This window comes from Anser brachyrhynchus (assembly GCF_964034855.1).
Source record: "Anser brachyrhynchus genome assembly, chromosome: 1".
Taxonomy (NCBI): Eukaryota; Metazoa; Chordata; class Aves; order Anseriformes; family Anatidae; genus Anser; species Anser brachyrhynchus.
Window position 1 is genome coordinate 212,696,291 of NC_137694.1, and position 16,935 is coordinate 212,713,225.

At 49.6% G+C, this 16,935-nt stretch overlaps 1 protein-coding gene across 4 annotated transcripts; it reads left to right on the forward strand.

Annotated features, from left to right (window-relative positions):
* The first annotated feature begins 774 nt into the window (after positions 1–774).
* On the forward strand, positions 775–14,668 carry LOC308182392 (folate receptor alpha-like). 4 transcript variants are annotated; one of them, XM_080566939.1, is made up of 6 exons: positions 888–1,069; positions 1,852–2,110; positions 2,768–2,956; positions 3,265–3,400; positions 3,631–3,879; positions 5,412–14,668. In XM_080566939.1, the coding sequence occupies exons 2-6, from the start codon at positions 1,973–1,975 to the stop codon at positions 5,414–5,416; spliced, it is 717 nt and encodes a 238-aa protein (XP_080423065.1). In that variant the 5' UTR covers positions 888–1,069; positions 1,852–1,972; the 3' UTR covers positions 5,417–14,668. The 4 variants fall into 4 exon arrangements, with proteins under 4 accessions (XP_080423063.1, XP_080423064.1, XP_080423065.1 ...); XM_080566937.1 differs by lacking the exon at positions 5,412–14,668 and having other exon boundaries at positions 775–905; positions 3,631–4,393; XM_080566938.1 differs by lacking the exon at positions 5,412–14,668 and having other exon boundaries at positions 884–1,069; positions 3,631–4,393.
* The last annotated feature ends 2,267 nt before the right edge of the window (positions 14,669–16,935 follow it).

Sequence of the window (16,935 nt, forward strand, 5' to 3'; positions counted from 1 at the left end):
CACAGCGCTGTGCATCTGAAATACTGCTGCAGCCCTGGTGCCTTGGGGAGCAGAAACACTTGCCATGACAGATTAGTGAGCAGATTGTGGCTGTGGTTTGAAAAGAGACAACTGTGAGGAGTCTTGAGAGAGGTGGTAAAGGCATAGAAGAGATGAGTGTGGGACGACTGCTCATTGTCACCTCCAATATGACAGCTAAAAGCATGAGAAATGGAAACAGCATAGGGCTGGTTCAGAAGGAACGCATAGAGGTCATTATTCATACAACATGCCACTAGACTATGGAACTCACTAAAACAGGGTCTTGTGGAGTTCAAAGTGTTCATGAATTAAATTTAAGAAGATGAGCTCTGTAAGCAAGTGCATTCATCACCAAAAAGTCAGTGCTGTGATTGAAGAAAAGAGCAAAACAACCCTAAAACCTGTGCTGTTCCAGCAGGAAGATCCCACCCGTTTGCAGAGGGTGGGCACTTCCCTTCTTGTGAGCAGACCCTTACTTGTAGCTTTAGTTACTGTTTTCAGGTTTTTGCAACAAGGTGCACTGTTTCCCTTCATCAGCTGGCATCTATTCTTTGTGTTAGGAGTTATTATTCTTTCCTCTGAGACAACAGAGCTTATTTCTGCACATCCTGCTTTTGTGATGAGAATTACCACTTCTTTTTTTATTCTTGGTGCTTCCTGGATCTGTGCTTCCTTGCTTGTTTTATCTTATGCAACGGTGTACAGCAAATTAAAACCGCCTGCTGTAAGGCAAGTAGAGGAAAAAGGACTTGTTATGAATGGCCAAGGCTGATAAGAGACCTGTCCTTCAAAACAAACAGCCAGATTGTTTCCCAGACCAGAAAGCATTGCCTGTGAAAGGGGCTGGGCAAGCTGGTTGTCACACCAACAAAACTGCTTCTAAGGTAATGAATGCTGGCAGAAGTTAAAGCTCGTTATGCATATTAAGAAAGTAATTTCAAGTGCCAGCACCTGTGTTAGAAGGCATTCCTATTAAAGCTGACCCCAGGAAGCTCCTGCAGTGAGTGCTTTTAGGGTCTTACAGAGTACTTAAAGGCTACTTGGACTGGTAAGGTTGTTTTCTGTGATTTTTTTTTTGGGGGGGGGGGGGGGGAAAGGAGGGAGTTAAGTTTATCTTATGCACATAGGTATGATGCGAGTTAGCTACTTCTTAGCTCTCACGTTTATGTGTATGCTTTTTCAGTTTTGTAATCACTATATTCTGTGTCACTTTATGCTCATTTAATGCTCTAAGTAGTTTGTCTTTCTCCTGTGCTCTGCAACATACTTTGTGGAAGGTGGTTGGTTTGGACCCTTACCCTGTTCTCACGAGGATTGTGAAACAGTGCTGTTTCTGTAGTAAGCTACTGTAAGAGTCCTATTAACCTGTGGGTGGGCGGAGGAGGCTAAGGCATGGTAATGTGAAATTAGAGACCCACAACTCTGAGATCAGACTGCATAGACAAAAGACAAAGACCCAGATGCAGATAAAACAAAGACTTTTTCTGTACTCCTGAAAGCAAGGTGGATCTCTTGTAGATCACTGTCCATGTGCATTTAACTATAACTCCTAAACTACTAGCTGAAAAGACCCCTTAACTAGCAATGTCTATTCATTTAAAAATGCTCAGGATCTGAAAGCTCTGCTCTGAAACAGTGGTGTGGCTTAATGAATTGAGTAGGTCTCATATAGCATCCCCTTTCTGGTCAGGGTGTTTTGTGGAATGTCTGAGGTTAACTACAAAACAGTCCTTGGTGCTAAGTGTGGCTGACCTTCCAGCTGTGCCTGGGGGAGCTGCACTTGTGTCCTTGGTGCTGTGAGCTGCTGGCAGTCTGCTTGTCCCTCCTCAGGAGCAGGTGGCCTGTGCAGCGTGTTGGCTACTGCTGCTTGTGGCAGACCCCTTCCTGCGCTGTCCCTGTCCCGCACAACTCCGGCCTCCCATCCCCTGACCTGAACAGGGTGGCTGCGGAGATGAGAGCAGGGCAGGTGCTGCTTGTGCTGTTGGCTGCCTCGGCAGTGATGCCTGCAAAGGACCCATTGCTGAACGTCTGTATGGATGCCAAACACCACAAAACCAAGCCTGGCCCAGAAGGGACGCTGCATGGCCAGGTACGATGCTGCTGTTGAAGTTAGGTGGGGTTGTCTGGGTCTGGGACCCCTGTCTGGGTCTGGGACCCCTGTACCTACCTCCCCAGGTGATATGGGCTTGCTTGTGCTTTAGGCTTAGCAACCACCCACCTGAAGAAGGTGGCCTGTGCTGGGTATGAGGCTTGTTTGATGCTTCCCTCTAGAAAATGGTGAGGGGAAGTGCAGTGCTGTGAGGAATTGTCATCTCACTGTTACCCCCTTTTCACTAGGGGTATCCTTTCCAAAGCCTAGGTAACTAAGATAAGAACAGATAATGGATGGCATGGAAAGACCCTCTCTTTTGCTCCCTTTATCAATGCTATTATCAGTGCAAGAGCATATTCTTACTGTGCAGCTCTGATGGCAGATCTTGGTAGGGATGGGACTAAGAGCAAGCCAGGGCACAGGAGGTAGTGGTTCTTCTGTTCTTCTGCCTGGCACCAATTCCTGGTGAGGATCTGGCCTTCTGGGTCCTCATATTCTTCCTCTAACTCCATCTTGTTGCAGCCCTAAGCTCTTTGGTCTGAAGTGTCCAAGGGCTGGCTGGAGAAGAGAAAATGCTCTTGCTGGTGATGGGTTTCTGCCTCCTTGGGCTCCCTCAAGACCTCCCCAACTGGTCTGTCTCCTCTTCTGTTGCAGTGTGCTCCCTGGAAGGACAATGCCTGCTGCACAGCCAACACAAGTTCAGAAGCCCACAAGGACCAGTCTTACCTGTACAACTTCAACTGGAACCATTGTGGGGTGATGCCATCCAAGTGCAAACGCCACTTTATCCAGGACACATGCTTGTATGAGTGCTCACCCAACCTGGGGCCCTGGATTGACCAGGTAAAGTTAGATCCCACGTGATGAATGCAACAGGTCACAATATGTTTTATGGTGGCCCTCTATATGGTATGGTGTGGCATGTATGGGTGCGTGCTCCTCAGGGACACTTCACCTTTCCTACTGGGTTTGGATAGGCTGATGGACGAACTGCCTGTTGTCAAGGCATGTCTCCCTTGGGGTCGAACTTCTTCTGAGATCAGCTCTGGACCCCAGTGGAAGGAGCCAGGATGGGACTTTGAGGTCCTGCAGATCCTGCCCCTTAGCTTTTGAGGGCTGCCAACAGTGTGCATGGTCCTGTTCCCTTGTAGGTTGACAGCAGCTGGCGTCGGGAGAGGATTCTCCATGTGCCACTCTGCAAAGAGGACTGTGAGGAGTGGTGGGAGGACTGCAAGGACTATGTCACATGCAAAGACAACTGGCACAAGGGCTGGAACTGGGCGACAGGTCAGTGGGCTCTGTGGGAAAAGCCTTTCCTCCTACCCACAGGCAAGACCCTGGGATTGTCCCTGCTCCTGCCTGGTGTGTGGTCAAGCCACTATCCATCACTGCTGTGATGCAGTGATGAGCTGTGGGCAGGCTGATAGCAGGTGGCCTCCTCTCCCACATGGAAGGAAAGAGATTGGGGATGTTAGCTGAAGTTGTTGTTTGCTTTCTTTTTTTGGTACTCTCTGCAGGAACAAACCGCTGTCCTTGGGGCTCCATATGCAGGCCCTTCACCCAAGTCTTCCCTGAGCCAAAAGACCTGTGTGAGAAGATCTGGTCCAACTCCTACAAATATACCACAGAGCGTCGGGGCAGTGGACGCTGCATCCAGATGTGGTTTGACCCTGCCCGGGGGAACCCCAATGTGGTTGTGGCGAAGTACTATGCTTGGAAGAAGAGATCCTCTCCTGTGGGGATGGAGAACGTGACTCCTGAGGCTGGTAAAGCTGTGTGTGCACTGCCATGGCCTGTCCTGGTCCTGCTGCCTCTGGCCCTGGTGTTGCTCTCTGAGAGAGTGAGGAGCTGTGGGCCCCATGCATGGGGGTCTCTGTGACAGCTCCCCAAAGGCATGTGGCTTTCACTGCTCTGAAGGAATGGGCTCCTACAGGAGAAGCTGGTGTGGGTGAAACCTAGGTCTGGTCAAACTGGTGATGTGCCCCAGTACGTGCTCAGCATAAATTGTTGACCTTGACAACTGCTGCTGCTTTCAGTTGCTGATGAAGGCAGTTATTTCTCTGCAGCCCTAGGAAGGGCAGTACCAGGCATTCTTCCTCTCATGTAGGAGCTCCTTCATGTCTGTTCCCACGCTGTGCTTGCTGTTTCCTGTCCATAAGTCAGGTGCTGTTGGGTGTGCTCTGTATTGGCAGTGTTTGTTCAGGGTCTTCAGCTGAGCTCTGGCGTTTGGTCCTTTCTTGACTCTGTGAAGTGTTGGTAATAAAAGTATATTACTCTGAATCAGCCTTTCTGTATGGAGGTTACCTCCTGTAGAGGAGGTGGAAGCACTCTGGGGGTGGAATGAGGCTGCTGGACTGGGTGGTGGCAGTGAGGTCTGTAAAAGTGAAGTCTGCCTGGGGGTAGGAAAGCTGCAGTCCTGTCTCCTGGCCTGTGGCAGCTCCTTAGCTGCTGGCCTCTGCTCCATCTCACTGGAGGAGGTGTGGAGATAGTTGTGGTCCGCAGCAGGTACACTAGGCGTGAGGGAAGCATGTATGTCTCCTCCATAGTCACAATCACTCTCCCATGTTTATTCCCCTTCTGTCTGAGCCAGACCCCCCAATGCCGGGTGCAGGAAGAGTCTGACATTCTGGGCATGGATTGCCAAACTGCTGTTGCAGCCTGGTGAAAATAGTACCTGCTTTTCCAGCAAGCACCTCTGTGGAGCATCTTAGAACAGTCCTCATCATGCAGCTGTCCACAGCTTGTGTGTTGGAAGCTCCCTCTCCTGTACAGCTGTAGCAAAGGTCACACCAGCTGGTACAGCTTGCATCCCCTGCATAGTAGGACCTGGCTTTGGCTCCATGTCTGGGTTGCTTCTGACCTTCTCTCCCCTGGGTTGGCAGTTCCTAGCCTCCCACATGGGATTTGCAGACTGCATAAGTAGCTCTGTGAAAGCTCACTGCTGTGCTTGATTTTTGTCTTACTCTGAGGTGGGAACAAGTCCCTGGAGGAAAAAATGTTGCGACTCTTTAAAAAGCAATAGTGAGGAGAAGGGTAAGAGAGGAAACACATACAGCTGCTTAGGTTAGGCAAAATTCACAGGTGTCCAGCCTGTAGAGCCTTATTTGATTTAAGGAGTCTTTACGTCAAAATGTCTGTTTCCAGAAGGCTTTCCTTTTCCTTCTTTTTATTTAAAAAAAAAAAAAGAATTCTAATGATACAGTCTTTGCAGCTGGTTACTTACTGCTTGCTTTTACGTATAACAGAAGCACTTTTTTCTCTGTTCCCCCTCTTCAATGTGTTGCTTCAACTTTTGCAGACTAGCCTAGGACCTTGGCCTGAGAAAGGCCGGAAGATGTTTTTGGCCTTCATGCAGAGTATGAGGCTTGCACTGTCTGACCCAGCTATGGATGGGGAAGAGGAAGCACCTGGACCTACTTTCTGTGACAGTGGTCTCCGTGAAGGACAAAAATAAAACATCTTACACATGAGCAGGTTTGCTTTCCAAAGAAAATCCCCTTTGGGCAGCTCTCTCCTATCCACAGGGTTCTTGTCCATGCAAATTCTAGTCAGCTCTGCCATTGTGCCAAAACAACACTGGGTACCTGTCTCCTATAAGCATAGTGGAATCCCCTTCAGGGATGGTGTGGACCCTGGAGGGTGGGTGATCTGACCTTGCTGTTCCCAGCCATGTGCAGTTCTATCCTTTGAAAGTTGCTCTGGGCTCAGTTGCAAGTTGGCTGCGGTGTCACATCTCTGCTTTATGAGAAGCTTTTTTGGAGACACTCACTGGGCATTTTACCAGTTCTATTGGTACTGTTCCTGTGCCTGACAATGGCAAGATAATTTTGCTTGCTGCATGTTATCTGGGTAAGTTGGTCTGCAGCTAGTTAAGAGGTTTTGTCTGATCTTCTCTGTGTCCTGTCCCGTTCCCCCCCCCTCTCCCCCCCCCCCCACCTTTCTTCTGTATCTTACCTCTTGCTGGGAGAGGGTCATGTTGCTGTGACTGCTGACAGCAGGAAACTTTTCTTGCTTTCCAGGCTAGGCTACTCCCCTCCATTTTTACTGTGTGAGGTGTAGGGAAGGGATCTTCTTTTAAACCCTCCTGTTGTGGTGTACTGCAGAGCATCCGTGCTGTCATGAAACAGCAGTGGTTTGCAGCAAGCCCTTGTTAATCTTGACAGGCATTGCTGGGATGGAAGATAGCTGTAACTTGCTCTCCATCCCATTTTCTTCTCCTTGTGCCAGTTGTGAGGATCTGCATAATCCTGTCTGCCACCAGGACTGATCTGAGCCTCTACAAGCTCATGTACAAATTCTTATGTTTAATAATTTTTTTTGTCCGTCTCTGTCTACAATACCAGATGTGAGTATTTGGTATTTTGAAGCAACTGGATTTTCTTTTGATCCTCAAGGATCAGCCCTGAGTTAGGGGAGGATCTATGTAATGTTTCTTTTGCTATCACGTGACTTTGGATCAGTCCTGCATCCTTTGGGCATGTTAGATTGACAACTCCAGTGCTGGGAAAGGTCCACGGCTGCTCTCTGCAGCAGTGCTTTGGAGCACTGTGCGATCAGTGACCCCTGGGTGCTGCAAGGGGGGGCTTGGCACAGCCAAGCCCACAGCAACCCTGGGCTGGTAGGAATTGGGTAGAGTTTTGATAGGGAGCCCAGGTGAAAAGGAGTTGGGGGTGGGGGGGTGGAACACACTCCCACTCAAGGAGTTAATGTGTTTGAGGAGCTTGATGGCGTCTGAGGAGGGCATCAGGTTGGGAAAACAGGTTGCTCTTGCATTCTGACTTCTTCGATAGTGGGAAATGTCAGTGTATGCAGGGAAATGCCAGCACAGCAGAGCTGTCAGAGTGGTCTGCTGAGGGCAACAGGAAGGCAAAAGGGCAGCCAGTTGAGCAGCAGGGGTGCCCACACCCCAGGTGTCCTCCTGCAGTGTGTGATGCTGTAGGTACAGAATGGGGCAGGCAACAGGCCTCTGGCTGTGGGTGGGCAATGGCTATGTCCCTGGGGGAGATGGAGCTGGGCTTGAGCAGGTCCTGAGAAACAAAACAGGCTCTGCAATGCCAGAGACAGGTGACTTTCTGTGCTGGAAGATGTGCAGCTCCCTGAAAGCATGGGATAAGGGTGGGAGGCCTTGCAGCGAAGGGAATGGTTCAGCTGAGCTGGCTGGGACCTACAAAGATAACCTAGTCTAACTGCCTGGCCTCTTCAGGACTGATCAAAAGCTAAGTTACTGTACTGGTTTTACCCTGCTGAATTCCATCACACTGCTTTCTTACTCCCATTCCTCAAAGGAAAAGGGGGGGAAAATACAATGGAAAAGGGCTCAGCCACCCTCTTTGCCCCCAAACAGTGCAGGGGAACAGGGAGTGGGGGTTGCGGTCGGTCCATAACACTTCATCTGCTTCTCCATCTTCACTCTAATCATAGAATGCCTTGAATTGGAAGGGACCTTAAAGCCAATCTAGTTCCAACTCCCCTAATACGCACAGTGATTCCCTACACCAGCCCAGGCTGCCTGAAGCCCCATCCAACCTGGCCTTGAACACCTGCAGGGATGGGGCACCCACAACTCTGGGCAGCCTGTTCCAGTGCCTCACCACCCTCAGAGTAAAGAATTTCTTCATATTTAACCTAAATCTATCCTTTTTAAAAGCCATTCCTCCTTTTCCTTTCACTATTTGTCCACATAAAAAGTCTCTTTCACTGCTTCAGTATAGAGACCCTCCCACGGGATGCCGTCCTTCCCGAACTGAGCCTGCGGGGGCTGCCCACAGGCAGCAGCTCCTCAAGAACTGCTCCCGCACGGCTCCGTCCCACGGGGTCCATCCCCCAGGAGCAAACTGCTCCAGCACGGGTCCCCCACGGGCGGCAGCTCCCCCCAGACCCCTGCTCCTGCGTGGGCTCCTCTCCACGGGCTGCAGCGTGGAGATCTGCTCCGTGTGGGACCCGTGGGTGCAGGGGGACAGCCTGCTCCACCAGGGGCTTCTCCACAGGCTGTAGGGGGACTGCTGCTGTGAGCCTGGAGCACCTCCTGCTGCACTGACCTTGGGGGCTGCAGGTTTGCTTCTCTCAGTTACTCACTCCTCTCCCCCAGCTGCTGTTGCACAGCATTTTTTTTAGCCTGTCTTAAATATGTTATCACAGAAGTGGCACCAGCATCTCTCACTGGCTCAGCTCTGGCCAGTGGTGGGTCTTTTGGCACTGGCTGGAACTGTCTCTTCTCTGACATAGGTCAGCTGCTGTGTTCTTCTTACAGCAGCCTCTTCCTACCTAAACCTTGCCACATAACCCCAGCGCGGTTAATTGAGAGCATTGTCTGAACATATTTTGAACACTGACAGGAATGGAGCATCAACTACCTCTCTAGGAAGCTTGTTCTGGGGTTTGAGCACAGGTTCTGGGGGTTGACAATTTTCAGCAATTTCTTCCAGATCAGACTAGTTTTTCATCCCAGAAATGATGGGGTTTTGTGCAGGTGGAAGCTACATGCACAAGCTGGCAAGAAGCACCTGAGCAGGCTCGTGGGCGCTGTGCACTGACGTGGGGAGCGGAAGGTGACTGGTTTGCAGAAGATTGCTGTAAGCCAGGCCATGGGGTGAGCAACATTTTTGGGGGTGCTGCTGGAGCTGAGGTTGGGACCAGAGATGGGCAGCTTGGAGGGGATGTACACAGTCTCATCTGGCTGTGGCCCGTGAGGGTCACCAGGAGTTGCGGCGCCAGGCAGGACTGACCACAGCATGCTGCAGAAGGAGACAGAGAGCAGGTCTGGGCCTCTGCAAGCAGAAAACCGCTCAGTCTCTCACAAAATATCTTCCTCTTCGTGGCACCATTTGCCATTTTGAGCAGGGTTTATGGTTTTGCCCGAACAAAAGTTCTATAGGCATGAACAGAAATATTAAATTTCCCATGGAATCAGTGGTAATTATTTGAGGAAAAGATGCAGTGACGCTTTGTCACTTGCCGAGGCGATCGGCTCCGGGGCAGGCGCGTTCTGCAGTGGAGCAGGGGATTGGGACAGGCAGGGCTTTTTTTCTGACATCGAGGCCGCTCGAGGGAGCCGCCAGGACCCGGCAGCCCCCGCGAGGAGGCTGGCGAGGCGTAGGCAGGGCCAGCAGTGCCCCCTCCCCGGCCGTTCAAAGCAGCCCCTAGGGAGCGCGGCGAACAGGGCGGGCAAACAGGGCGCGGTGCGTCAGAAGGGCGGGCGCGACAGTGCGCGCAGGCAGGGCGAGCAGGGAGGGCGCACAGGGCAGAGTTTCCCCCCGCCCATAAGAACAACACCTTTAACGGCTGTCGACCGCTAGCTGGGCTGCGGTGGTCTACACCAGGCAGAGCGCTCTCTCTAGACAGTCTGTAACCACCCAGACTGACCGCCTGCTCAACGATGTTCAGGTCTCTGGGTGCAGGGACTGCCTGAGCCTGTTGCTGCCATCTGAGGGAGGCAGAGGCACCGTGTGTGTGAGGTGCGAGCAGGCGGATGACCTGGTCCGCCTGGTGGCAGAACTCAAAGAGGAGGTGGAGAGGTTGAGGGCTATCAGGGAGTGTGAGCGGGAGATAGACTGGTGGAGCGACTCCGTGCAGGGCCTGAAGGAGAGGTACCGGGGTGAGACACCCCAAATAGGGATGGACCCCCTGCCCTGTCGCTGTCGGGCAGAGGGAGGTGACCTAGGAGTTGAGGAGGGATGGAGACAGGTCCCTGCTCGACCTCGCAGGCAACGCCCCCCCTACCGGCCCCACCTTCCCAGGTGCCCTTACGCAACAGATTTGAGGCCCTGGAGATTGAGAGACCGGTGGGTGAGGACGAGGTAGAAAGTCTACCCAGGAGGATGCCTAGGGCGAGGAAGCCGACTCCACGCCTCAAGACTGCCTCCACCAAGAAAGACAGAAGGGTGATCGTAGTAGGCGACTCCCTTCTCAGGGGAACAGAGGGCCCTATTTGTCGGCCTGACCCTACCCGCAGGGAAGTCTGCTGCCTCCCTGGGGCCAGGGTCAGGGATGTTGCCAGAAAGCTTCCCAGCCTGGTTCGCCCCTCTGGCTACTACCCTCTTTTGATAGTACTACCCTCTTTTGATAGTCCAGGCTGGCTGTGATGATATTGAAGAGAGAAGCCTGAGGGCTATCAAATGGGACTTTAGGGGACTGGGACGGTTAGTGGATGGAGCGGGAGTACAGGTGGTGTTTTCGTCTATCCCTGCAGTGGCAGGGAGGGGTACCGAGAGGACACAGAAAGCCCACCTGATTAACACGTGGCTCAGAGGCTGGTGCCAACACAGAAATTTTGGGTTTTTTGACCATGGGGCGCTTTACTCGGCACCCGGCCTGATGGCCGCAGACGGGTCCCTATCTCTAAGAGGAAAACGGATCCTAGCCCAGGAGCTAGCAGGGCTCGTTGAGAGGGCTTTAAACTAGGAAAGAAGGGGGATGGGGCTGAAAGAAGGCTTGTTGGAGCTGTGCCGGGGGGAACAATGGCAAAGCCGGGGAAGAAGGCAATGGCCCGACTGAAGTGCATCTACACTAACGCACGCAGCATGGGTAACAAACAAGAGGAATTGGAAGCCATCGTGCAGCAGGAAGGCTATGACTTGGTTGTCATCACGGAAACGTGGTGGGACCACTCTCATGACTGGAGTGCTGCAATGTCTGGCTATAGGCTCTTCAGAGGGGACAGGCAGCACAGAAGGGGTGGTGGTGTGGCTCTATATTAGAGAGTGTTTAGATGTTGAGGAACTTGAGGCTGGGAATGTTAAGGTTGAGTCCCTATAGGTTAGGATCAGAGGGAAGGCCAACAAGGCAAGCATCCTAGTGGGGGTCTGTTATAGACCACCGAATCAGGATGAGGAGACTGATGAGGAGTTCTACAGACAGCTGGCAGAAGCCACGAAATCGTCAGCGCTTGTTCTCATGGGGGACTTCAACTTCCCAGACATATCCTGGAAGCACAACACAGCCCAGAGAAAGCAGTCTAAGAGGTTTCCGGAGAGCGTGGAAGACAGCTTCCTGACGCAGCTGGTTAGAGAGCCTACCAGGGGAGGTGCCCCGCTAGACCTTCTGTTCACAAACAGTGACGGACTGGTGGGAGATGTGGTGGTCGAGAGCTGTCTTGGGCAGAGTGACCACGAAATGGTTCAGTTCTCTATTCTTGGCGAAGCCAGGAAGGGGACCAGTAAAACTGCTGTCTTGGACTTCCGGAGGGCTGACTTTGAGCTGCTCAGGACACTGGTTGGCAGAATCCCTTGGGAGGAGGTTCTGAAGGGCAGAGGAGTCCAGGAAGGCTGGGCACTCTTCAAGAAGGAAATCTTAATGGCTCAGGAGCGGTCTGTCCCCACGTGCCCAAAGACAAGCCGACACGGAACTAGACTGGCCTGGCTGAGCAGAGAGTTGTGGCTCAAGCTTAGGAGAAAAAGGAGGGTTTATAATCTTTGGAAAAGAGGGCGGGCTACTCAAGAGGACTATAAGGATGTTGTGAGGCTGTGCAGGGACAAAATTAGAAAGGCCAAAGCTCATCTGGAGCTCAATCTGGCTACTGCCGTTAAAGATAACAAAAAACGTTTTTACAAATACAACAACACAAAAAGGAGGACTGAGGAGAATCTCCATCCTTTACTGGATGCGGGGGGAAACTTAGTTACAAAAGATGAGGAAAAGGCTGAGGTGCTCAGTGCCTTCTTTGCCTCAGTCTTTAGCGGCAAGACCGGTTGTTCTCTGGATACCTGGTACCCTGAGCTGGTGGAAGGGGATGGGGAGCAGGATGTGGCCCTCGCTATCCATGAGGAAATGGTTGGCGACCTGCTACGGAGCTTGGATGTGCGCAAGTCGATGGGGCCGAATAGGATGCACCCGAGGGTACTGAGCAAACTGGCGGAGGAGCTGGCCAAGCCGCTTTCCATCATTTATCGGCAGTCCTGGCTATCAGGGGAGGTTCCAGTCGACTGGCGGCTGGCAAACGTGACGCCCATCTACAAGAAGGGCTGGAGGGCAGACCCGGGGAACTACAGGCCTGTTAGTTTGACGTCAGTGCCAGGGAAGCTCATGGAGCAGATTATCTTGAATGTCGTCACGCGGCACTTGCAGGGCAAGCAGGCGATCAGGCCCAGTCAGCATGGGTTTATGAAAGGCAGGTCGTGCTTGACGACCCTGATCTCCTTCTATGACCAAGTGACGCGCTTGGTGGATGAGGGCAAGGCTGTGGATGTGATCTACCTTGACTTCAGTAAGGCTTTTGACACCGTTTCCCACCTCAAGAATTCTCCTCAAGAAACTGGCTGCTCGTGGCTTGGACTGGTGTACGCTTTGTTGGGTTAAAAACTGGCTGGATAGCCGGGCCCAAAGAGTTGTGGTGAATGGAGCCAAATCCAGTTGGAGGCCGGTTACTAGTGGAGTCCCCCAGGGCTCAGTGCTGGGGCCAGTCCTCTTTAATATCTTTATCGATGACCTGGATGAGGGGATTGAGTGCACCCTCAGTAAGTTTGCAGATGACACCAAGTTAGGTGCGTGTGTCAATCTGCTCGAGGGAAGGAAGGCTCTGCAGGAGGATCTGGATAGGCTGGACCGATGGGCTGAGGTCAACTGCATGAAGTTCAACAAGGCCAAGTGCCGGGTCCTGCACCTGGGGTGTAACAACCCCAAGCAGCACTACAGGCTGGGAGATGAGTGGTTGGAAAGCTGCCTGGCAGAGAAGGACCTGGGAATACTGGTTGATAGGCGGCTGAATATGAGCCAGCAGTGTGCTCAGGTGGCCAAGAAGGAGGTGGCCAAGAAGGCCAACAGCATCCTGGCCTGTATAAGAAGCAGTGTGGCCAGCAGGGCTAGGGAGCTGATTGTCCCCCTGTACTCGGCTCTGGTGAGGCCGCACCTCGAGTACTGTGTTCAGTTTTGGGCCCCTCGCTACAAGAAGGACATGGAGGTGCTCGAGAGAGTCCAGAGAAGGGCAACAAAGCTGTGAAACTACTACAAAGTGAGGGCAGAAATCTTGGTGGGAAAAAGAGTTTTTTTTAAAGAAAAAATTGTCAATTATTTATTGTCAAACAGGGATTTGAAGGAAGCTATCCTATTTCTTCAGTTATTCACTGTTTCATGAACGAGCTTGTAAAGAAATAGCAGTTTCTCTGGGTCTGAATGTAGCTGTTGTTATGCCACTTTGGGTATGGAGATCTGATTTTGCTCAAAAGATCTGCTTTTTAATCAGTATATTCCATGCAGTAGTATCAGATTGAGGTCTCCTTTATTATTTCTACTTCACTATTTAAAACTTTGGGCGTAGCTCCAGCTTCTCTCTGGTGATTGGATACGCAGACCATTTATTAATTTACTGTTGAGAACAAGCTGGGAGAACTGAAAAAAAATACAATGGGGAGAAAGCTGAAATGTAGAATTGTTCTGGCATGCTGGATGTGAAACTAAAACTGTAACCCACGCCACTGGGCTGGCAGGAACAGGAGCATTTCTGTCTACAAACACTAGTGTCAAAGTGCCTAGTACAGCAGTCGTATTAGAATCAAAGAATCATTAGGGTTGGAAAAGACCTCCAAGATCATCTGGTCCAACCATCCCCCTACCACCAGTATCACCCACTAAACCATGTCGCTAAGCACAATGTCCAACCTTTTCTTGAACAGCCCCAGGGATGGTGACTCCACCACTTCCCTGGGTGACCTGTTCTAACACCTGACTACTCTTTCTGAGAAAAAATGTCTTCTAATTTCCAACCTAAACCTCCTCTGGTGCGGGGAAGTTTAATCCACAGATTTGATTTGATTTGATTTTTTTTTTTTTAATAGAAATATGGTAGGTAGTATATCTACAAGAAAACTTTGGGAAATACCAAAGATGACAAGAAATGCTAGAGCTGGGAAGCAAACATTAGTCAGCAATGTCATGGACTTCAAAAATAAACATGAAAACAAAATCCAAAGTGAACACCATGACAGAAATGATGAATATGAGTTTTGCACCCAGAGCACATGAAGTAACCAGCCCTTTTCAGCCCCCAAAATGCACTTTGGGGCACCTTCTGTAAGGAATCATGAAGACCTGCTAGTAAAAGGAGAGCATAAAAATAATCAAAAGGGTACAGAACATAAACTGTGAGGGCTCCTTTCAAGTACAAGATCTTTTTGAGAGATATGGAAGTACCATCCAGGAGAGTTAGAACAGATTAACTTAATATCCTGGGATGGTTTGGGTAAACTGCTGTCTTTTAGTGTGACAGGTGAACTACAAAATCTCTTGAGGCTCCTTCCATTACTACTTCTTGTGTTTCTATCTAAACTTTCACATTAAACATATATTTTTTATCACTGTCCTGCACGCTTCATTTGTTGTAAATGTATTTTGATATTCCTTATGTGTGCATAGAACAACGTCTTTTGTCTAGTGATGTAATGATCTTTACTAATCAATAATATGAGGTTTGAACTCATTTGTATTGCTTTAGTAATAATAAATACTGGGATTTTGGCAAAGATCTACCATCGTTCTTGGCTTTTCTGTATTTCCATCAAAAAATTGTACTGCAGAATGCATTTCTCAGGTATTAAAAATAAAGGTTTATTTGTTTTTCTTGACCATCCTGGTTTGAAGCCAGCTGTTGAGTCCTACAAAGCTCAGGTCTGAGGACCACCCTGACTGTGAGCAGAAATGTTCTTGCTGTGCACCTCCTTGGAGCTTGGATGCACACAGAGGATGCTACCATGACGGTCATGTCTCTCCTTCTGGCCCCTGGAGCTACAAGGACCCCTGGAAGCTCAAACGATAAGGCAGAGATGGGTGGCAGCCACGTGATCACAGGCTGTTATTTAAATCAGCACATTTTATAGAAAGAAAGCTCTTCTGTAAGCTTGTCCTCCAACTACATCCTTTTGGCTCATAAAAGAAATTAGTTCTCTTCTGAAATAAAAGGCAGGGTCAGCAAGCTAACATCTGATAAAAACACATTTTTCAGAAAATGCGTCATTAATGGTTGTTGTTTGCTAGAGGTAAAAATGGCCTGGCATTAAAGTGATTAGCTTTTCAAAAAATAAGTGACCATTTTATAATACTTAATATTTTGTTCCCAATAGCAAAACCGTGTCCTTCTGATGAATGAAGATGAAATAATTACTGATGTGGAAGCTATCTTTTTCTAATGGGTGAATCACCTTGATCTGATGACTGTCAGTGTCAGGGGCACTGCGGAGGTCAGCATTAAATTTCTGTGGGGACCTGTAAGGGTTTACTTCCCAAAACCTGGGGTAATTATGGGATAAGTTATATAATAAAACCCAACATCATGCTGACCATTTGGAAATGGATCATCCTTCAGCTGTATATTGCACCTGGAAGGAGAGGCAAAAACATTTAAGCATTCAATTTGAAACATGGTCAAAAGCAGGTTTTCTGTACTCAAGGAAATTTTTCAGAAAACCGACCTCACTATCTTAGACATGATCTCACTATCTAATGTTTCTTCTATTTTCTTATCAGATTGGTTTGCTTCAGTACTGCTTGTTTCTTGATGGCTGTAATGCCTAGCAGGGAAAGTTTCCCCTGGTTCTGTCAACCAGCATTGGCAGCCCGCAGTCTGGCTGCCACAGCCAATTATGCTGAGTGCTCAGGTTATTGCATATGACCCAAATCTCAGTATTCCATATGCAAAACAATTGGGTTTCATTGCTCCAGGAGGAGCAATACGGTATGTAACTGCCGTGTTCACTTTGGGTCACAGAACAATCTTGAAGGGCAAAATGCATTAATTCTAGCCCAGCGAAAGTGAAGGTCTCAGTTTTCAGAATGGGAATGTGGTTAGAAAGATAAACCTGGGAACAATGCAAATATGCTCTGTTTTTGAGACTTTTTTTCTCTTGTACCATGTGCCATCTCGTATTTCCCTGGAAGTTTCCCTTGTCCTGGGATGCTGAGAGTCCAACCCAGCTGTGCTCAGCTTTGATTTCTAGAGTGGCTCTTCCCCTGGCTTACCTTGGGGACTGACTTACCCAGTGGCAGCTGAATGCACCTTCAGCAGGCCCTAAAACTCCCCAGTTTGAAAAAACAGCTGAAAACAGGAACAAATACGGCCGTGGTAGATAGATCCACCAACATCTATGAACTGTACTTGGGATGAAACAGCCAGCTTGCGAGGCTTCTGCACCACAGGCTGGCAGTGGCTGTACTCTCATTTTCCTAGCAACAAATTATACTAGAAATAACAACAGAAAACAAGATTTTGGGAAAAACTCACTTGTTCAGGGCCAAATACCTCAAGCTTCTAAAAGATGGCCATCTAGCTGCATATAGTTAACTTCCTTATCCAGTGGAGAGTCAGGAACTGTCAGGAGCTTACCAGGTCGATGCTATGCATCTTAAGATGGGACAAGAAAAAACACCTTGGTGATGCCTATTTCTCCCCCATAACTATGAAAGGAGGCAGCTAGGCCCCATGCCAGAAAAGTAATGTGCATGATGCTGTGTATTTAATAGAGAGATATCATTTATTCAAAAGAATCCATATAAGATGTTAATATCCTTCCTGCTTTAGTCAGAAGAAAATAGTTTAATTTGAAAAAGTTCCTAAATATGATGGCTATGTAAAAAAGAGCAGATCTACACCAATACACCCGCATCCTGAATCACACCATCTCTGCTGCAAGATGGCTGCCACAAGGACATGACCCGGTGCTGCACCTGCTGGACGTGCTTCAGATGTTCAGTGGGGTGCCCAGCAGAGACCCCATCCTGGCCACTGGCATCCCATTCTCAAAGCCACCCCGTCTACCTCTGCTCCGTCAGCTTGAAGATGGGTCTGTCACCGGGGTCTGCATGTTCATGCCCATGCAGATCCAGACTAGATTGTTTGT

Bases quoted from the DNA above. Each gene is read 5' to 3' on its own strand.
- LOC308182392 (XM_080566937.1), top strand. From the start codon at position 1,973: ATGAGAGCAGGGCAGGTGCTGCTTGTGCTGTTGGCTGCCTCGGCAGTG. The intron at 2,111-2,767 runs GTACGATGCTGC...CTTCTGTTGCAG, and splicing joins AAGGGACGCTGCATGGCCAG to TGTGCTCCCTGGAAGGACAA. The intron at 3,401-3,630 runs GTCAGTGGGCTC...TACTCTCTGCAG, and splicing joins GGGCTGGAACTGGGCGACAG to GAACAAACCGCTGTCCTTGG.